The 22,498-nt window shown below is 30.3% G+C and overlaps 1 protein-coding gene across 1 annotated transcript in view; it reads left to right on the plus strand.

Annotated features, from left to right (window-relative positions):
* The window catches only part of LOC106689017 (C3 and PZP-like alpha-2-macroglobulin domain-containing protein 8), a gene marked incomplete at its 5' end in the record, with an annotated part of 143,321 nt that overhangs the window by 56,955 nt on the left and 63,868 nt on the right, over positions 1-22,498 (plus strand). The window contains 2 exon segments of the mRNA XM_014433756.2: positions 8,005-8,160; positions 8,242-8,370. Coding sequence (XP_014289242.1) covers positions 8,005-8,160; positions 8,242-8,370 — 285 coding nt within the window.

Here is a 22,498-nt window from a genome sequence, read left to right on the forward strand (position 1 = left end):
TAAAAAATAAATAAAATAAAATAAAAAACATAAAAATCGAAGAGGAGTTATAATTTATAAAGAAGGCGATGTGCTTTTAATAATTCAAATACCCGTGTAATTTTAGCTTCCTCATTTGCGAGAGTTTCTAAGGGATTTGTGATTTGTATTTAAAATCATAGCAAATATATCGTTCTTGTTACCAACCATTTGAAAAAAAAATTATATCACTGATATAGAAAGACCTTTTAATTAGACTAATAAATTCGTCTATACCTGGTGTTTTTTTTTTTTTAATTTGCTTCTACAAATTTTTATCAATATTCTTGTATTGCTAACCATCAGTAGAAAAGTGAGTGTATCAACATAATTTCTCATAGGATATCATTGGAAGGTGCAAAAACAAAGAAACAAGTAAACAGATTGTTGATGTAAGATGTGCTTTCTCCAGTCTCAATTTCGTGAACTATTTTTTTTTCGTCCTCATAATGCCTGGAATTGACAAAACGTCCATTAGATTGCACCAGCGTTAAACTTTTTCAAATATATAAGCATAAAATTATTTCATAATAAACTAGTTTTTAATAAGCAAACCCCCAACCATTTTTAGCCTGCCTGATTATATTCTCAGCAAAGAAACTGTATCCAAAGGCTCAGTGAATACAGAAACCGGCAATGATTAGAGGTGGAGGTGCAGATAAAAGCAGTTGATCAATTATGCCGACTCCAAACTCCGTCCTCCCCCCCCCCCACTACCACTCTCTCTCTCACTCTCCTTTACCCTCCTTCCTTTCGAGGGTACTAACGAAGCTCCTGTATGCACCAGTTAGTACCAAGTCAACTCCTGTCTGCTACAAATCTAATCACTTCTTATCCACTCTCAACTGGGTAACTACTTCGTTACCAAGCAGACACTCTAACTTGGCCAACTTCCCGATTGGTTCGCTCTTCCTCCTCATCGCAGAGTAGAAGAATATTCGCTCAGTGAAAAAAAAACTTGATTAAACGAGCTTTACTTAATAGTCTAAGCTATAAATAAGAATCTGAATAAAACCTTAATGATATTTAAAATAATACATTGATCTGAAAGAAACTACTATAATACGCCACGGTAAAAGGTTTTTTTTTTTTTCTCTGATCCGCCTTTTTACTATTATAAAAACAAACACATAGGCGGAAGGAATAGTGGTGTAAGTGAAAATTATATCGTTTTCAGAAACATATTTTTTTTAAATAAAAGCACTCCAGGAAAATCTGCAATGTAAAATATAAAATATATCTAGTAAAAAATGCTTTGTTATAATTTATTTTACTTTTTTTGCAGTCTAAACATATTGTTTTAAGAAGTAATACTAGGGATTTAATTGATACACACTACAAGTGATATTAATATACGGAGATATTTTTACACTAAAAAAGTGGTGTATCTTCGAAACACACCTTAACTTCAAAGATCTTTTCTCCAGTCAACTAGAAACCAGGAAGAGACCTCAGTAGAAAGTTTTGAAAAAGTTCTCAATATTTGCTCATTTATGTTTTTTCGGATACAGAATACGAGTTCTTGATCTCCAATTTACTCTAGAAATAAAAAAATAATGGAAAATAATATTTTAAAAAAAATTAAATCTGTATTGCTGCGAATAATATAGATCAATTAGTATAGATAATAATTATATAATACAATTATTATATAATGTGTACTAAATTATTAAAATGTAATAAATTATATAATATAAATTAATTAATTGAATTGTAATTTCCGATTTAATAAATCAATTAAAATGCATTCTGATAGTTCTCTTTGGGAAACTAACATTACAATAATTAAAAAAATTATTTTATCACATATTACTACTACAGGGAAGGTTCGATGCCGATACTATCAATCGTTCTACACAATCGTTTGACTCCAAAATCAAACGTGCTAAATCCGTTTTAGCATAATAATCCCATCTACGTTTCAGTTTACCACTCGGTCGTTTACACGTCGGTTCAGTGTTTACTAAAATTTTAGGGTTCCGTTCGTTACTAAGTCCCACAACTTTACGCTACCTTACCTAGCATTACTATAGCCTGAATTAAATTTAGTGGGTGTAGTTCCATCAATTCAGCGTTGTGTAGTAATATAGTATACATTAAGTAATATAGTATAAATTATAATAAATATATATATATAGTATAAATTAAGCGATCAACTCATCATTTTCAGTCCGAATATTTTACATAATACTTTATTTTCAAAAACCTTAAGGCGCTATTCTTCTCAAATTCTAGGATTCACTGTGAACTGTATTGAAAATGGTGAACAATGGGGAGGGTTCAGTACATTAAAAAGGAGTATTATTAAATTAGTACTATTGTTATTAAAACGGTTAAATAATTGCTTTGTACGATTCATCTTTGGGGTCCCCAGGGACGCCTCTGTCACCCGATTTTTGAAGTGGCTTTGCCCCTCCTTCCGTCGTAAATTCTTCCTTGCTTCCTTTCTCTATCAAGATATCCAATCCCGCCGTCCATCGTACATCTCAAATATCCTTCAATTTAAGTCCTCAGTGCATTCCCGCAATACCCCCTTACGGCCCTCAGACTTATATGTAACTGCCCATCGAACCGCAGCCTTTGGTAGGTTTTTCCTCATCCGTTCCCCTTCCCTATGGAATTCTATTCCCTCCTTTATTCGTAGTTTTAACACCCTTCCAATCTTTAAATCCCGTATATTCGACTGCCTTCTGTCCACCCGATTCCGGAAGAATAACAATTGAAAGTTTCAAAAAAGCTTTATATATTTTATGTCTTAGATCTTCGTTTATAATTGTAAATATGTACACTAGCAGAAATTATATCTGTTCATTTATTACTTTTTAGTTTAATTGTATTTGATTTTTTATCATTTTTTTTCCTTTTATTCACTATCAGAAGTCATCTTATGTTTTATGATAGGACAAGTGGTTTCATTTAATTTGTTTTATCATTATTTTATATTTCCTGTTAATTATTGTTATTTTTAAATTCACTGTATTATTTTATTTTATGACAACTTGTAATTTCATCTCTATTTTGTAATTTACTCTAAGACTCTATAGCCTAATTTTGACGCCTGTATTTTATTTATTTTAATTATTCTAAAGGGTTCAATTCCAGAATAAATAAAGATTATTATTATTATTATAACTGTTGCTTGAACAACGGTTATACAAGAAGATGGTTCATGATCACGATCAACTTTCCCTAATCAAGGGTATCCACTTAATGAGGCTGGATGGATTCCGGAGGGCTTCCCGAACCTACAGGGTTGACTATTGTAGATAAATAAATAATTATTTGCAACAGTCAGATTCAAATCCGGGCTCTTTAAGTCAGTAGAACAGTTCCTTACCCACTGGACCACCCCGCTCCTATATGTATACACATTAGTGTATAAAATGTGTATGGGCAGTTCTCCATAATAATTGTGGAATAATGTTGATGAATTATGCCTCTAATTTGTAAAAAAATATATTAAAAAATAGCTCACTAAAGCATTTTTATTAATTTTTTTTCAATTTAAAAACGATACACATTATGCGGCATTACCAAGCCCTAAAGCTGGAGGACTGTTAGTACCTGTTGCTCTTGCCATTTCTGTTTATAGACCGTGTAATGATCATCTTGATAAGAACCTGACTCAAGTTCACTTATAGTGAACAACCCAGATTTGAATGAGCACGATATTTTCCTCTATAATCAAGGGAAGTATATTTAACTTTTATTAATATAATAAAAAAAATAAATCGGTAGTTATTTTGCTTCTAACACTAGTTCTTTGTTACCTGAGTTGTTCATATTTAGGTTAATATTTTATGGTAATTTTATTTGTTTACTACAATAAAATCGATTTAATACGTTGTAAAATCGATTATATTTTATTTTTAAAATATCTTTCTGAACATGTTTATTAATATTAGGAAACTTTCTTATTTTAAAAAAGAATGAGATAATAAATTAAAATATTTTTTTGTAATAATTCCTTACTACGATTTCGTATTATTGATATTGTAAAACAAATTCCAATTAACTACAGACCTACGAATTCTTCATAATGATAAGATGATAACTATAATATGTATTGCAGCATTTTGTTTTTTCAACATTCTATTTCTACAATGGTAGGACATACTACCTCTTCCAGGACAGATTTATTATTAAAGAAGGAATATTTACAAAAATTAAAAAAAAAAAAAAAAGAACACCACTATAACCCATGAATGATCTTTGATTTAGTACTTACTCGTACAAGCTGATGGTGTCGCCGATTTTAGCCAATATATATATATATATATATATATATATATATATTTGGTGACAATGTATTCAAAAATATTAGACTGAGTCTAGGAGCTTATTCCAAAGGGTTCAAGGAGCCGAGAAAGAAATATATTTTATATAATTTAGTACTTATTATATTCATGCTTTATGCCTCTGGTCTATGTGGATTTTAATGTTATTTACTAATCGATTTTATTTCTTGCACGGAATTAGAATACATTATTTTCAACTGTATTAATATCGTATAAAAATATAAAACCCAAATGACTCTTATAATGTCAGCGAAAAATAAGTACAAATCAGTTTCGTCCCAAATCTCCTTTAAAACCCTTAATCGTGAATTTTCATAATCATCATCATAATCATTTTATCCCCTTTACCGCTTTCGCAATGTGGGGTTACAATTTGCTTAGCCTGGACCAGATATCTCGCTCTTGGACCATCTACCTTCTCCTACTCCAGCCCATATCCCCTTAAGACTCTTCATCCAGGAAATGCGTAGTCTTCCTCTTGGCCTTCTTCCCTCCACGCGAGTCTCATATTTCTTTCTGGCAGTTCTTTCCTGGTACATCTGAAGGAGATGTCTAAACCATCTTAGTTTGTGCCCCTATAGGATGCTCTCAGCCGGTTTGACGCCGAGATTAGTCCGAAAGTTACTGTTCCGTACTCTATCTCGTCGTGTCCTTCCTTCCACCTTACGAAGGTACCGCATCTCCATGGATTGGATCCTCTCTTGTGTTTCGAGGTGAGAATCCACGATTTGGAAGAGTAGGAAAGAATAGGGAGGAACGTCGTTTTTTAGATCATTACTTTAGTTTTTCTCGTCTCTTCTCTTTTCCCAGGAAAATCCTTCGAAGTAAACTAAATATTCAATGATATAAAAAATTAGGATTTTTCGGACATGATTTTTTAGAAGAAACTTCTTTCTCTCCTGCGATATATTGTATTAAATGCATATAAAAAGCATCACCAAATGAGAAGACCGAAAATGTCCATAGAAATTATAAACTATTTTATCTGTCCGGTTGAGAAAATATGTTTGACGATAGCTAGAAGACGAGTGACTATTGGCATGACTGACCTAGCAAAGTGGCCCACGTAAAATATTTTTTAATTCCTATTTAGCGGTTTTTAAGGAAGCTGAAAACGAATCTAACTCACTTTTTCATTAAAAAAAAATAACTATAAAATATCTGTAAAGCATAAATATATGAAATATAAGTAAAAATATTCAACAACTTTTCATAACAATATCTGTTTCGGAATCATTTTCATTTTTTCCCTTAAAAAAAGACTCTAGGTGCTCCTTAAATATGAAGCCTTGAAGTGCTAGAACGGTCTGGGGTATAGAAATGGAATCCCATGGAGGCGAGTTTCCCGTTATTTTAGCAGAAGAAAGAATTGCTGGCTGAGATTCACTTACTTAATAACTGAGATTATCGGAGATTAATAACTTTTATTTTCTAAAAATTAAGTTACAATGCTGCTGTCTTCCCATATTGGTCTTTAAGAATCAATAGTTTTGTATTTATTTTTATTGATATTTATATTCGATTCATCCTCCAGGTATTTTTTAAATTAGACGGAATAGAGAATAGACAAATATCCTTTCCTAAAATCACAAAATATCCTTTTTAATTTCATATGGTGCTCTTTTAATATCTCTAATTTTGAATATAAGAAGATGGTCAGAGTTGCGGTCAAAAAAAGAAGAACAAATAGTTAAAACCATTTTAATGTCCGACGTTTCGCCCCAATTTGTAGGGCTTCATCAGGGCTAAAAAGATACAAAAAAAACTGAGAATATTACAACGATAAGATACAATAAGGTAATTTAAGCTAGGATAAATATTATGTAAAAATAAAGTGATAACAAATTACATATAAACAAAAGGAAGGAAGATATAAAATAGTATCAGTATAAAATAAACTTGAATAAACAATAAGAATAAAATATAGTTTTAAACTAGTTGTTCTTCTTTTTTTTACCGCAATCCTGACCATCTTCTTATATTAAATCTTTACGGTCAACTATATATACATATATATAATATCTCTATTTTTGAGTTTATTGTCATTTTAAACTAATAAAACAGTGGCCAATGGCCAGATGAGCCGTTCATAATGCCACGTGAATTCCTAAAACGTTGGATGTTTTTCCCTTGTGGTACGGGATTCTGCTCTCAAATATGCATGATTCATTGGTTATTGGTTTATTAATTACTTCTTAGCTTCTACTTTTAGAACTTTTATATTTATAAAAAAATAAAAATTTGTTACTATTAAGATTCCGAAATAAGATTTTTTTTCGACGAATTTACAACTCACTAAAAGTAAGCAATTCATCACCAACAGATGAGTCTCTCATTTTTATAACGATGGAGCAAATTCGATGAGAGAGGTATATGACAAAATATCTAAAAAACAATATAAAAAACACTGACGATCGGTTATTCAGTTGTGAAACCTTGTTCCTGCATTTTATTCATCTTGTTTCCAACCGCTCTTTCACCCCGTGGGGATATCGTGCTCTTTAAACTTTCAAAATAATTTCCAATAAAAACTTCTCTCCAGCAACGACTCACTCGGGAATTCATTAACCGTGCGGCACAGTTTTGTCAGGCTGACAAACGATGTTGTCGCTCGAGATAAATGGGTCTTAGAGACATTTGAAGGGATGATAACAAATTCGAGGCTACACGTTTTCATTCAACTTCCCGAGATTAAAGTGTTTTATGAAAATTATATAAGCCGAGGGGAGATGAGGGGGAGTGTACGTGATGAATTGTAGGGGTCATATGTGGTACAGGAAGACGTAAAGTTTGAGATGAATTAATTTGTGACTGATAGAAGAGGTACATTGTTAAGGGGTTCTCGAGTAATATCCCGAAATTGGAAATTGAGGACTGACGTCCTTTGTGTTTTTGATGACCATCCATGGACGTCAACTGTCAAAGCGATAGCCCTGAACAGTCAGCTGGGCATTGTTAATATCGTTTAGTGCAAGTAATTGTTCTTTAAAGTTTCTAAAACAATAAATATTAATTTAAATCCGTTAAAAGAATTTCTGTGTTGAAAATCTTCAAATTTACGGCAAGGATGTATTTTTCGTTTAATTAAAGTTGTAAATTTAAATGATTAAAAAAAATAAACTTATTGACCTATGAATAATCCGTAAAAATGGTATGGACATTATCTAAATAATATACAAAATAGCTGTCGATATCATTCCACTAAGGCAGAAATATAAGTATACGACTATTTTAGGTAAATAAAAATAATTATGAAAAGGATTAAAATTTAATGTATCGAAAATGCTTATATAATCGTGTATAAGTCATTAAGTAGATTTGTAGATTAAACCGATAATATTGAATGTCATATGTACACGGGTGAAATTTTAATCCTTTTTTTGTATGGGGTGAAGAATTAGGAAGCTACTAAAGCCAGCCATTGAGTACACAAAAAAAACTGGGTTCACTTCATCTCAAAGATTAGTTGCGCCCGACCGAGGGTAACTAATTAATGACCCGAGATTAGTCCGGGAAGAGTTACTGCTCGGCACTGTCATCTCCTCATGCTTGATGTATAAATAGTTATTTTGAATATTTAATATATTAAATAATAGAATTTAATACTTATAGTCATACCCATGACATCTGAAATTTAATAATTAGAGATAAAACTGTAATAAAATCAAAATTATATTATGTTGCACAGGTAGAAGCAGTCAGCTCTGAGAAGGCTGTAAGGGTTAGAGTGAAGGTGTTGGACAACACGACAGCGATATACAGCCAGGACATAGAGATGGCTGCAGGTGAGGGCAGCTTCCTTGTTCCTGCTATTCTCTCCGACAGTCAGGTCCTCACCTTGCAGGTATGTCACTCCGTACAGTTCCAGAGTACGTTCAATAATTAAGTTAGCATTGGCATCACGTTGAATACCTTATTGTAACAGGCAGAACTGGTATCGGTCGGAGGGAAGGAAATCGACAGTCACTACGTCTTGGCCCGAGAGCCTGCCTACAAGTGGAACTCCTCAGCTTCTTGTTACCTTTTGGTCGAAGGTCTTCAAGCATCATTACAGGTCAGGATTATTTTCTATGATTATTGCTAAGTATCGTCAACATTAGGTGATGGACAGCTCAATACCTTAGTATTTATTATTTATTACAAGCCAATTATCTAGTACTAATTATTGCGATATATGAGTACGCTATAAATAGAATAAACTATTTATTTTCTTATCCAATAAGCCGAATTCTTCACTTTTTTCTCTTGCCCTCTGTGTTCCCTCTTTTAGTATGCTGTATCGATGGTCATTCTATTGTAATCCAATTACATTTTAAGAAGTAATTATTTTTATCAATTTAGTATAAGTTTGTTAAATATCATGGTGATGGGATTAACTGTAAATTGAATATATCAAAAAATAAATCAAAAAATGGAGTGGTATGTTTTCTATAGCATTTTTTTTTTTTTTTATTACTTAGAGCCCGCAATAAATTTTGGCTGTCTTCTTCTTCTGTAAAGAAGTACCTTTAACAATTCTGAGGATAACATTCAGTAATTAGGTAAATAAATAAGTCAACTCTAACTAAAATTAAGTCTAGTTATGAATTTATAAATTTCGTACAAAGAGATAAGACACAGCCTGAGAGATTGAAGTCACTTAGCCTGAGTAAATAATCTGCGTCTGGTTGCTTTAGCTTAGCATTTATTTTATATATAAAATTACTATTATTATTTTTAAATTATTAGACTTAAATACTTTCTTGACTTAATATAAAAAAAATATTTAATGCGAGAACAGCGGTAAACTAATCCGCATTATAACGAGTGCATATCGAATCAATGCATAGGAAATAAAAATCAGTATTTGTTTTTAATTCCGAAATACTTTTTAAAAAATTAATACTTCATTGATTAAACAAATTAACATTGAAAACAGATTAAAATAGTGATATGAGATATTAACCCGAGCACATTGATATTATAGTAATATTTTATATCATATTTTTCCTAATGATCAACAAAAGATAATCCTTTCAAAGTATTTCGCTCTTAAAACTTATGTTGTCAATGCAGTGATTCGATATGTACTCGCTATGACTATTATTATACCTCTGTTCTGATCAATTTATTACAACTAATTTCACAAACATTTCCAATGCAAGAATATAATTCCATGGGGACATACGCGTCAATAAATAGATATAATCTAAATTTTCAAGAAGTCAACTGTTAGGAATTATTCTTTTGTTATGATCCAGGATAGTATCTTTTTTTTTCCTTTAATTACTTAGGACTCTGAGACGGTGACATATAAAATACATCAGTTTAAAAAATACGAAATAATAAATTTAAAAAAAAAGAACCGTTTCGACGAAAGATTATATTGCCACAATAAAATATTGCGGAAACAATAACATTGTTCAGAAATCTCGAATATTCTTCTATTAATTTTTTATAATTTAAAAAATATATCAAAATCATGTCTTAATGGTTTTTAAGTAGAGCCTTAATATTACTAATTATTATTAAAATTTTCACTTACGTATTGTTGCTGCCCTGATATAAATATTGTACCAAAAAGGATTTTTCTTTTGAGTAGAGTTTCAGACAAAATAAGCAACAAACAAAATATTATATAAATATTTATATTTTTGATTAGAAAAGTTGTATGTTTTAAAACAGTATTATATAATCTAATCACAAATGCATTTCAATTGCTAGTAAAAAAATTAAAAAAAACAATACCTATTAACTTGCTATACATATATTTAACCGTCCATAATATATTATCACTAAAAATACCTTTAACAAGTGACATTTTTTCACAGAATTTATAAAGATATTGGTACAGTCGAAAAAGTGATGGATTTTTTTTTATGTCAAGATTTTCATTTATATAACCCAAATTTGTATTGGTGCTGTTAGTAGAAAACGATCAATTCGCTTTATCGACAGATATGTTCTTACGACATCAATCACTATTTGTTCTTCTATAAGGCATAAAATTGAGGGTTAGAAGGGATGTGGATTCATTTAATGTTGTAAGCCGTTTGTCAATTATATTGAATGTCGATAATAATGTTCGGATATTTACATAATAAATAAACTGAGAATGTCTGAAGGTTAATAAAGGTTTCATGATATGCGTTTTTGTGATATTAAAATAAAGATCTAGTAATTTAACTGAAAAACAAGACTTTTTTCAATCATACGCGTATAAATTGAGTAAAAAATATTAAACTAATATCGCTTAACATTTATGTTTCTTGTTTGTGTAGAAGACGATTCGAGGAGGTCATGTTTTTAGGCTTCAGCGGGTGAAGAGGACTCAATGTTTAATACCTAGAATATTTAAAATATTTAGTCACATACTGAACTAGTTTTACAATTAAGATTGAAAGCGTACAACACTTCTAAATAAAAAGACTAAACACGAATTCCAAAAAGTTAGCTTAAAATACTTAGCCATTCTACATCGTCAGCAACATAATATTCAGAGTACCCAAAGATGCTGAGGTAAGGGAAATCTGTACGCTATACTTCTTACAATATATTTTAATATATGATATAATAGTAATTTATTGTAAGTAAAAGTAAGAAACCACATGTAAGTAGAATTTTTTTTTAATTCAGGGTTATTTTATTTATTTATTTTCTTTTTGATTTAATTATATAAGAAGTATAAAAAAAAGAAGATCAAAATGATGAAAATTAAGAAATAATATCTTTTATCTCCTAAAAGTTTTGGATTTGAGTCTTTCATGGATTCATAAGTTGGTAAATTTTATATTGCAATAAAGCCCCATGAGAATCGGAATATGGGGTGTTGCAGTTCCAAAACGTCACTTAATAAAGAGTATAGCATCGTAGAAAATTAAAAAAATGGTCATTCAAAATCAAATTATCTTAATATATATGTATATTATTCAACAGAACAATTCACACATTTAAATGATTTTGCTTAAAGTCCAAAGATAGTTATTTAACCAGCATATTCCACAAAAAAAAAAAAAAAAACTTTTTTCTATTACAGTTATTTTATTATGTAACTCAAGTTATTCTATAATTATTTGATTAACGAAAATTAAATTTACTAGAACAATATTCATTTGAATGAGTTCGCTCAAAGTGTAAATGATTGATATACTACCAGAATATTCCAGGTACACTAAATAAATATATTATTTTCAATTTTAGTTATTTGATTACATGACTATATCTACAATTTCTGTATTTTTTTTATATAGTCATCATTTATGTTACATATTCATAAATAAATAGAAATCGAATAATAATAAACCTAATAGAACAGAAATTATATGATTATAAAATTAAATTAAAAAAGAAGTATTTAGGTATACAGATAAAGACACATAAAAAAAAAAAAAAAAGCTTTACTACAAAAAAATTTATTCAGCACGCAACATAACATAAAACATCCCCCCCCCCTAAATACTATTTTGCTCCCATCAGCCACAAAACTGATATGTTAACTCTCAGTCAACCTCAGTATAACGTTCGGGCGCCAGATTTGGGCGGATCCAGTTGAATTATAAACATATATCCGCCCTACTACAAGGCACATATGATTAATACTTTACTAAGCAATAGCTCCAACTAGTGCCTCGCCCCTCTGAAACTAATTCCATTAAATCTGGCCCGGGCTCAGTTAATACACCGCATTAGCACTAATCACTTGGATCAATTTTTAATATCATCAGAGGTCAGATTCATAATGAATCTAAAAATACACCCATCCTTGAGGCGTTTAATAATTAGTTACTAACTCGTTTATGTCAAGAGTATGATCAGTTTTATACTACTGAACAGACACGTATGAATTATTATTGAGAGGTTCCTTTAACTTTTAATATATTCAGACGACAATTTTGTACCGAAAGCTGCCTTGTCAGAGAGAGAATCAACTAATTTAAATTTTTATAGGGCTACGCTTTTCATAGCTACCCAATTATTAAATATAATGGCATTAACTAGACATCGTTCGTAAAAACCCTAAATGTCGAATGTTACTAGAAAACATGATTTTTATACTTCACATTTTGAAACTCAAGGAACGAAAAGTTTTTATTAGTAAGTATTTATTTTTGTGTTCACTTATGATATATACGTGGTTATATGAAGCATATGGTAATACGAACTATGACGATCGCGGAAAATGTCAGCAGACATTTACGTTTCAAGTTTCAAATCACTAAGTAATACAGTATGTATTATGGCTAATGCCTAATTCTCTATATGCGGCCAGCCTGACTCAAAAACTAAGTTTTACGAAACTGAAATTTTCAATTGAAAAATATTTTTAAAATAGTATTATAAGCCTGGAGGTTTACAGTGACCTCTTTTTTTAAACTGACTTACCAGAAGCGTCACTTCACATATATCATAGATTTTACTCTTTTTTGGCAATTTATCGAAAACGGTTCTTATGATGTTCATTCAATATCAATGCAGTGATTTTTAATATCAGCGAAGTGTTATTCTTATTGAAATAGCCAGATCGGGCTTTCAATTTCAAATTTTCAAAATACCTTCAACCAAAGTACATTAAGTTTTTAATTATTTGAAATAATAAACCTTCTTGCGTTGTGAGTATCAAACAATTTAAAAGAATCCAATGATTCCTCTAAATTTGATAATTGACCATTTTTTTTTCTTTGTTCTTACCCCCTTTATTATAAATAACAATATTAATACATATCTAAGTATATACAAACGTAACTGGTGCCCTTCTAGGTAGCTTGAAAAAATCCCGGATAGGGCCGGGCTCGAACTCATAACCTGTCTTCTAACCCAAAGGTTGAGAGTTCAAGCCCGGCCCTACCTGGGATTTTTTCAAGCAAATAATAATTGACCATAGGGGAATAATGGAAACATATCTCTTTAGGTTAAAATGAAATTTCCGGGAATAAATCGACTAATATTGATGTATAATATAGCGTTAGAAAAGAATACATAACAGGAAAATTAATATTCCATTCATAATGTCTTACTAGGTATTGGAGAATGCCATGACAATATATAAACCGACACGATAAAAGAGCGTTTTCGTCTTTCCATGGTTGTTATGGCTAAAACCTTTTCTGTCAAAAAAAAAAAAATAATAATATGAACTTGATATTTCAGTAACTATTTTGCATATAATTAACTATGTTTTAATACACAAAAATAAAATAACAAGATAACTAATTAAAATGTTTTGAAATATTATAAAACAGACAATTACCTTCCAAAAAAAAAAAAAAGGAATACACTTTTTAGACACTAAATGCCCTGTGATATTGTAAATATTACAAGTTACACAATAATAAAGAATGTGAACATAATGTTTGCAAATTGACAGCTGTACGAGCATTATGGTTTATACTTATCCATACGAATACAATTATTCGCAGTCCAAACCACTAATTATGCATATTTAATTTTGGATATTATATATCCTGTAGGGGGAGACGGTAGCAGCGTGGTAACGCGCCTGTCTATCAAACCAAAGCTTGCGAGTTCGAGTCCCCAGCCCTATCCGGGATTTTTTCAAGCATATAATTATACAGTACTCACTACCAGCCTCCCCCCAGGCATTTGTGAGGTCCGTTAGCCAATGGGTGGCACTTACAAAAATAATAGGCGTGGGAGTGACGAACCCACCCTATAAAAACCACGTTACGAAACGCGCGTTGTATTTCCTAAGTAAGTAAATCGCGTGAGGCCTTGGACCTCCACGGTCTGTCGTGCCAATAATAATAATAATATATCATGTAACAGTATATTTTAGCGATCCTATTTATTTGATTTTTTTATAATATTTTGCACAGCTATTTAATTGTTAAAGTATTTCATATCGACGAAAAAGTGTACAATTACAATCTCTTCACAAGTGGGGTGTACTGAACTACCCAATACAAAAAAAAAGTATCTTTATATCAAGGCGAGTCCCAAAAAGTGTAATGGTTAAACCGATCTGCTTTGGATTCTTCATGTGTTCCAAGTGTCAAGAAAAAATCCAAATAAGATTACCCGTATGCTTAGAAATGTTAAAGAATATTGCATTAGGGATTGACAAAAAATTGAATTGCATGAAAAATAGGGAATCTTGTGCGGTTTTTATTTAATTAAAATTAGTCAAAAAGTGAAAATAATAGATTTGATTATTTATGACTAAAAGATACTTTAGGTCTTTAATAATATATTCTTGAGCCGAATTGGAATAGAATATTTTCATTATAAGATAAATGTATTTTAAAGACATAAGAAATGTATTAGAATTATTAATTTACAAGTTTACAAGGTATTTTCTTATAAAAATATATTTAATTAATATCATTTATTAATTGCACTAAGTTTAGCTAAATCAATACCTAACATTTATCAGAGAACTCTTTTTTGAACAAAGCAAATAAATAATGAAATAGACCAATATTTTTATTTTACACACAACAGTTTTGCATATTTGTAGGACGAAGAAATAAAAATTCACATCAATAAATACAAGAATTGATAATTTCAAATATCAAATGTTTTTACCTATAGTATTTCTAGTGAAAAAGTTCACTAAATAATGTGATTTATCTGTTGTCTATGTTAGTAAGTAATCTCATCAATCTGTTCATCTTGTTGTGAGGATTTCCTTTGTTGATAAACAGCAAAATATATAGGAAAATATGTTGTCGTAGGAACCAAACACCCTTCTATGATGTAAAATATTGATACAGTCCTAAGTAAATATGTCTGCCCTTCTCATGGGATCTTAGGGTCGAATATTATTTCTTGTATAGTTTCAAAGCAGATCCTGTCACCAGAACGATCTGTTCTTGAAAATAAAACGAATACATATCCATGTTGACTAACCGGGTATTTTAAATTAATTATAATGAATTATTAAATATTTTATTTATCAACTTGAGATAGGGAAATAAATTCCCGGTCCTCAATAAGCAGTATTGATATATATATTTTTTTTAAACAGCATACATTTATTTTTAAAACAATAAGTGATTTCATTAATTTATAATGATGCGATCCACAAACTTTCTTTAAACTGTTGGAATTTTCCACTAAGCTAATTATTTTATTAATTGAATAATAATTAAAAATGGGGAAAAAAAATATTGACAGATTATAACTAACAGCCTAAGAGTTTTGGCTTTCAGGACACTAAACATAATATTAATAGTGAGAATAATAGTGAAAGTGAAAACTGAAAAAGTCACTGTGATTGAATAAAGTAACATTTTCTATCGTACTATCAGGATTCGCTTGATAGTTGGTCGAACTACCTACTATTCTGAAAATGATACTCGCCTGTTCTAGTTTATTGGCTTATTTTACACGAGTGAGCTTAATTATGATTAAGTGAGCACTCACATAAGCATGTCTTCATAATGAGCGACGGAAACTTTCAAACGTAATTTATTTTTAAAATTTCGTCTTTACTGTCACGATTCATGGTGATGGATGCTGCCCTCTGCTGCCCCAAATGTGGTTTGTGCATAGTACAAGGACTCAACTTCTACGATATCTTGTCTTTACTACGACATTTTAGGATTTAGTAAGTAGACTTAAGACGTAATAATATTAGTAAATTATTTATTTAATCTGGGACATGTCTCATTATAATAGCAATACAAAAAATGGTAAGAAAGTTCAGAGCCTCAGAGCATCAAATATTAAAACATAGAAAAAAATAAAAATTACATATCATTATCAAGCATCTTATAAACTTCAAACAGAACAAAACAGAAAGTTCAACGGATATTTAATTTGGAGCTTTAAATACTGTGTAGAGGTTAAAAAAAAGTTAAATTTATTAATTAAGTTAAATATATTAAAATATATTTTTTTATTTATTTATTGATATTTACAACTGTATAAAAAATACAACAAGTAAATTTGATCATAATGATATGATACAGCATGTAGAGAAACTACCCAGTAGTAGAACTCTAAAAACAGTTTACAATATCAGGTCACATGGCCATCTTTAAGAAAATAAATTAAAATTAAAATCGACTCATTGGATATAGAATACTATTATATAAAACTAACCTAAAGAGCTCTGATTGGAAAAAAAATAACAAATTACAATAGTAGATTTAAGTGGTGATTACAAGTGACTATTGGTTTTAATTATTATTGATTTAATTACTATTACTATTACAATGGGAGTTACAGAAACAGAAAGATGTGTTGATACTTGCTTTGGTAAATATGTACAAATTGAAAGAAGATAGCTAGGTAGGTGAAAGATGAAGATGTTACAGATGAAATTGAAATAGATTAAGATAGGTAGACTTGAACTGGTAGAACTGGTAGTTGAAAATAGGTGAATAAAAAAAAAAAAAAAAATACACTGCACACTAGGTACGTTAAGAACACCGTTGGGCCGCAGCGAAACTCAGGTATTATGCGCAAGTCTATGGTTCTGAGGTCTGCGGGCGGTGCCGGTTCGAATCGGGATTAAGTGGCGGTCACACAAAATGAAAAACTTGACTCCCAACCATAGTTAGACAGGGTTGGTCACCTGTAGATAACTAGGCGAACATCACTTACGACGTGGATTGCCTTATAAAAAATAGGAATTATCTCTGCTAACAATAACTTAATTAAAGATTTATATACAATTGAAATACATTTGTAGAAATTTAATGGTGCATGATTTAAGGTGGTAAGAAATAAAATAAATGGGAAAATGAAGGTAATTAAGAAGAGGAAGGTGAGTTTGGAATTTATCAAATAAATTTTCCAGATCAAGACAATGGAGCAAAAGTGGCCTGAACAAGTATTGTAATTAAATTAAATTAGAACTGAGAGGGTAGAACATAATGGAATAAGCGGGATTTGAATATGGGAAGGGTGCTGGAGATTCGGATGGAAGTAGAAATGTAATTCCATAGGGAAGAGGTTGGTGTTGCAGAAAGGTCTAAACACCGGGAACGGGTATGAACAGAGTATTTGAATTTAAGGAGATCTGAGATGTATCATGGACGATGGGAATGGATAACTTGATAAAGGATTGATGAAAGGAAATATGCTAGATGGTTAAAGGCACTTCAACTTCACATTAAAATGAAGACATCTCAGGAGATCGCGAATATGAAATGCAGAAGGCAATAGTTGTTTTAGGTTTTCTTCCAGATCCCCAGTGACACCCCCATATACTGCACTGCAGTAGTCAAAGTGGGGGAATATTAAGGAAGTGACTAGGAGTCTATAAGTTACAAATGGAAATAGGCGATGAAGATAATGGAATCACATTAAGGTTGAAAAGCCAAGACGGGAGATTGATAACCCACTTTTCAAAAATAATCTACATAAATAGCATTATTTTCACTATGTATACGTACATAGTATTTATACATACATATTCAAATCATTTACTAGGAAATCGTAATGGGTTAAAATTACTGGTTATTATAATTTCAAATATTTTTTATAATATTCCACCCTTATAGTTCTTAATAGCGATGATTATTTTACTGGTATATGCTTTCCTCATTATCGAATTGACCAAAACCTGGTAAAACAAGATGTAAAACAGTTGACAAAGGTCGAACTAAGGCAATGAAGCTGACACGTAGGGTATCGGGGAGCCGTGTAAGTGGGATGGTGGCGGTTGGAAAGGGCCTGATTAGGCACTAACAGCAAGCGGCTGCTACGTCGGCAACTTTGGACACAGGCCAATTTGTCCCACAACTTTCATTCTCTCGTGCTAGGTTTTAGTCCAGCACCGGCAGGCTTTCTTCTTCTTAGTATGAAAAAAAAATTAGTGATGTACTTGCGTTGAAGGATCTTAAGCAATATAAAAAAAAATATTTTTTATTTATCGTTCTTTTGAAATAAGTATTTTATTTTTTTCACTGTCTAATGAATATTCCAACAACACAATTCAAAATAAAAACAAAAATTTTTATTTATATTTTTTCTTACATATTCCCTTATATCCCTAAAAAACATCATTCTATCTTTTCTGTTAGTGATTTTATGGTCAATAATTAGGTGAATTGAAATACTCGTTTTATACTATATTTATTTATTTTCTGACATAATAAGATAGTTGTTAAACATTTTCGGTACATGCTTGTTGTTAATTTAAAAGGCAATATTGATTTATATGTTTTATTCGTACCTCATGTTAAAATTGCAGAGAAACTGTTGCGTTACTTCCGCAAATAGTTTATTAATCTTAAATCCTTTGTTGAATCATTAAACTCCTGTTACAGCGATGAATTGTAATAATTATAGTGAAGTGCATCGCTACAGAGCTGGAACCAGACTGACAACAAAGAACATTGTGCAAACCTGCACGGACCTGTCGAGTCCAAAGTACAAAGTTGTGGGCTATGAAGAAATAAAATGTATTATTGAAATATATTTTATTTTACGATTTATTAAAAAAATATCCGATTATTTTTACTTACTTTTTTAACAGATGAATTGGTACTCTCTTTTCATTAGTTAATGAATTTCCTCAGCCTTTAGATTTAATAATTAAGTTTTATTTAAGATTTTATATTTTAAAATTCTATCAATTCCATGTAATTACATTGTTTTAAATCTAGTTAATTAACTTTAACAGTTTATTTTTTATTTTAAACAGGACAAATAGTTATTTTGAAGACATTATATGCCTAGGTTATTAAATCAAAAAGTTTCTGATCAAAATTCTTGAGCAAAGATTGAATTTATGTTGTATAGGTTATGTAATATAATTTGTAAAATTTTTCATAATCTACAACTTATATTCCTGATATTTATGTTTCTTTTAAATTAGCCTCTCTTTATCTTATTCCTTTTTATAGTAAAATAGAGAAAATCGAATGTAATTGTGAAAAAAAATCAAAAGAATAAAACATAATATATATACTTGTAATTATATACATATACATATACCAATTAGTATTGTTTGACTTCTCAGTATCTTTAATTAATTGATCAATATATTTAACTTTAATTGTTATAAAAAATTTATAAATCAAACAGTTCTTTATAATTATGAGTTGAAACTGATGACTCTGCCAAACACAGTTGAAAGGAATCAAAAATTGCATTTGTTCTAGAAGTTACATAAAATTCATTTTTGAGTTATCTCTAGTAAAAAATATATTGCGCATTACATTGATAATAAAAAGTAAAACTTGAAGCCCTGAAGTTTAATTTATTTGAGAAACCTTTTCGCTCTTTTTTCATTCACCCTTGAAACTACCTACAACACAAAAAAAAAACCTCTTTGCACATTATTTAAAGTTATGTAAACATGAATCTAAAATATTATCTGTAATAGAACTCTTTAAGTATAAGAGTTCTCGAAATATAGTTTTTCAAAAAGCAACAGTGTTTTCAAATAATAAAAATCAAATTTTGTTATTTGAAAACAATATTAAAAAAACAACAACAAATAAATACAAACTGAATCTTCTTAACCTACTTCTATAATATTATAGATTATAAATCTATAAAGATAATATTATATACTATAAATGTTAGCAAACACAATATAGCACATTCAGCTTCAATTTGAGTCCTAAAGGTGTCTGTACGTTTAATAGTTTCTGAGATATTTTTTATATAATAAAAATTTCCGAACAATAAATAAATATTTTGGGAATTTCTTTTGTGCAATGTCATGGAAACTGCTACTCCTCGATGAAGAACTATTAGGCATCTGTACGTCATTCGTTGGAGTAGTAGTTTCCATGGTATTTGTCAAAATAATTAGGGACTTACCTCCTAGTATCGGACGTAACATAAATCTTTTTTCCTTTTTATTTTTTTTTATAATATTTTTATTGAAATTTGTACATTACAACTATATATTACATCATATATTCAATATATTTGAACTCAGCTATAATGGAGTGATACAGGTGTGTAGAGAACTACTCATTGGTAGCATTATAATGAAGTTTTTACATTAGCAGGTCTCGTGGCCATTTTCTTTTCAGGCGCCACGGAGGATTGTCAGGAATGGAAGAGGAGGCAAGGTTAGAAACTAGCGAGTTGGTTTGTGTGGTCAGAGAGTTTATAATGGAAGGAATCATATCTGGTTCGAGCTAGGTCGGTAAAATATAGAACAATAGGTTATTTCTGAAGGTCTTTATGAATGATTTAATTTGTGACAATGTAAGGAGCATTGAGGATTTTCGATTGTAGGGATTGGATTCGAGAGGAATTTGATGGATTGGTGGAGCCCCAAAGCTCAACTCCCTATGTTCAGCTTATACGCCTTATTCTTGTCATCTAGATCAGTCTTTTGTAATGCATTAGAAGTTTAGATCTTGTAACTGCTGCAATAGTCGAAACCGATGTGCAGTTTCCTTTCTTTCCAGTCTTGTGTGTGGATAAAACTAAAAAAAAAAAATAGAGTATTCTGTATTCATGTAATATTTAAGTTACAAGGCGAATAATTCTCTTCGAAGACAAATTTTAAGTATCGGACTAGTTTAAACAAAAATAATCTTTGTCTGGTAAAACCGTTTTGTATATTAGTTCCATGGAAATAATTAATCAACATTTGACGACTAGAACTCGATTTCAATATTGCTGTTGATCTGTGTAATAAATTTCGTAATGAGATCATTCAATAAACTCAACTGTTGTAAAAAAAATCATATAATCATGCTTATCTTCTTTAGATGTATAAATTACTTAAAGATATAGATTACAAAATAATTCTGTCATATGTTTTCTTGAAATTTTTTTTCTAAATCGGTTTTAAGTTTTTTTCCTGGATTTCTAAATCCAATTCTGTGATATTTTCTTAATAAATCCGTTCAATCAAATATAACACCATTTCATTATCATATTTTGGTGTCGAACTAGGAGTACATGTTATGAGATCAATAAATATCAGAAAAGAAAAATTACTTATACATCATACTAAATACCAACTTTTTACATCGGTAACAAAATTTTGAAATCTGGATATAAATTAAAGAAGTGATTTTTAATCTGCCTACAATCGAGGCTTGTTTCAATTAAAATTATATACCTTTGAAAAATGAAGGCAGAGACCTTAGAGAGAAGAAACCACAGACTATTTACTGTCCCAGTAAAACTGAGAAGTGTGCAGTAACTTTCTCCGTAATCTTATCTCAGATCCATTGAATTTTCCGTTAGTGGGAAAGATAAACTACAACTTTTGCTCAGTAAATTGTTTTAAGTGCATCTTATATCTTAAAAACGGCCTCGATTTAACAAAATTATATTCTTCACTATACATAGATCTTTTTCTAATAAAATTTGAAAATATTTTGAAGAATTAAAGTCTAAGAATTTCAAGCCGAATTCCATCAGAGGTATGGAAATAAGTGCGTTCTTCGTTTCAAGTTTACCTCAATTATCTTTTAAATAAGTTTTTGTGATGATTTTCAAGACAGAACTTTTACAATTTTGGACAGATTTTTGATTAATTCGTAGTTAATCCATAATCCGATTTACCATTGATTAATTAATTTTCAATAAAGTCTATTGAGGGAGGTTTAGGTTATTTCTGAGGCCATAATTGGTCATTTTCAGCTTCGGATGTGATAAACATTATTAAATGAATATTTTGTAAAAATTTATCAAACTGCTTGATGGACTATATTCGACTTCTTAATGGTGTTTCATTGTAACCAGTGTACACAGCTTCTTACACCCACAACCGGTTTCCAAGGAACCACCGGGTTCATTATTCAGATAAGCACTCTTACTGGTCATAGGTTTAGGTAAAAAAAAGGTTAAAAAATTTAAAGTCAGGACAGTACTGGGGTAACCTTCTCTTCTACAGGTTGTTGTAGACAATACGCCTTGAAACGTCAAAACGGTTGTTGGATAATGTGAATCAGTTATTACATTATGTCATAAAAACAAAAAAAAGAATCTACATTCAAGGACAAAATCTCTTCGTGAGAGACTTTTATATTGCAACAAGGGTTTATCTTTTGCTTAATATAAGAACAACAAAATTTTTAACTATTTTTAAAATTACAGAATCCATATTGCTATAATTGTCAAAATCATGGTAACGCGATCTTTTTATTTAAATTATATACTTCATCAATCTGCGCTCAAGAAAATGGATATAGTTCAGCTATTTTTTGTTTTACTCATTATCAAGCTGACATATATACCCTCTAACATAATTTTTTTTTTTTTTTTTTTTTTTAATTAGATTTATTTATTGATAGATATTACAATCTGCCACA

This window comes from Halyomorpha halys, unplaced genomic scaffold (genome assembly GCF_000696795.3).
Source record: "Halyomorpha halys isolate HHAL.00 unplaced genomic scaffold, Hhal_1.1 Scaffold1259.1, whole genome shotgun sequence".
Lineage (NCBI taxonomy): Eukaryota > Metazoa > Arthropoda > Insecta > Hemiptera > Pentatomidae > Halyomorpha > Halyomorpha halys.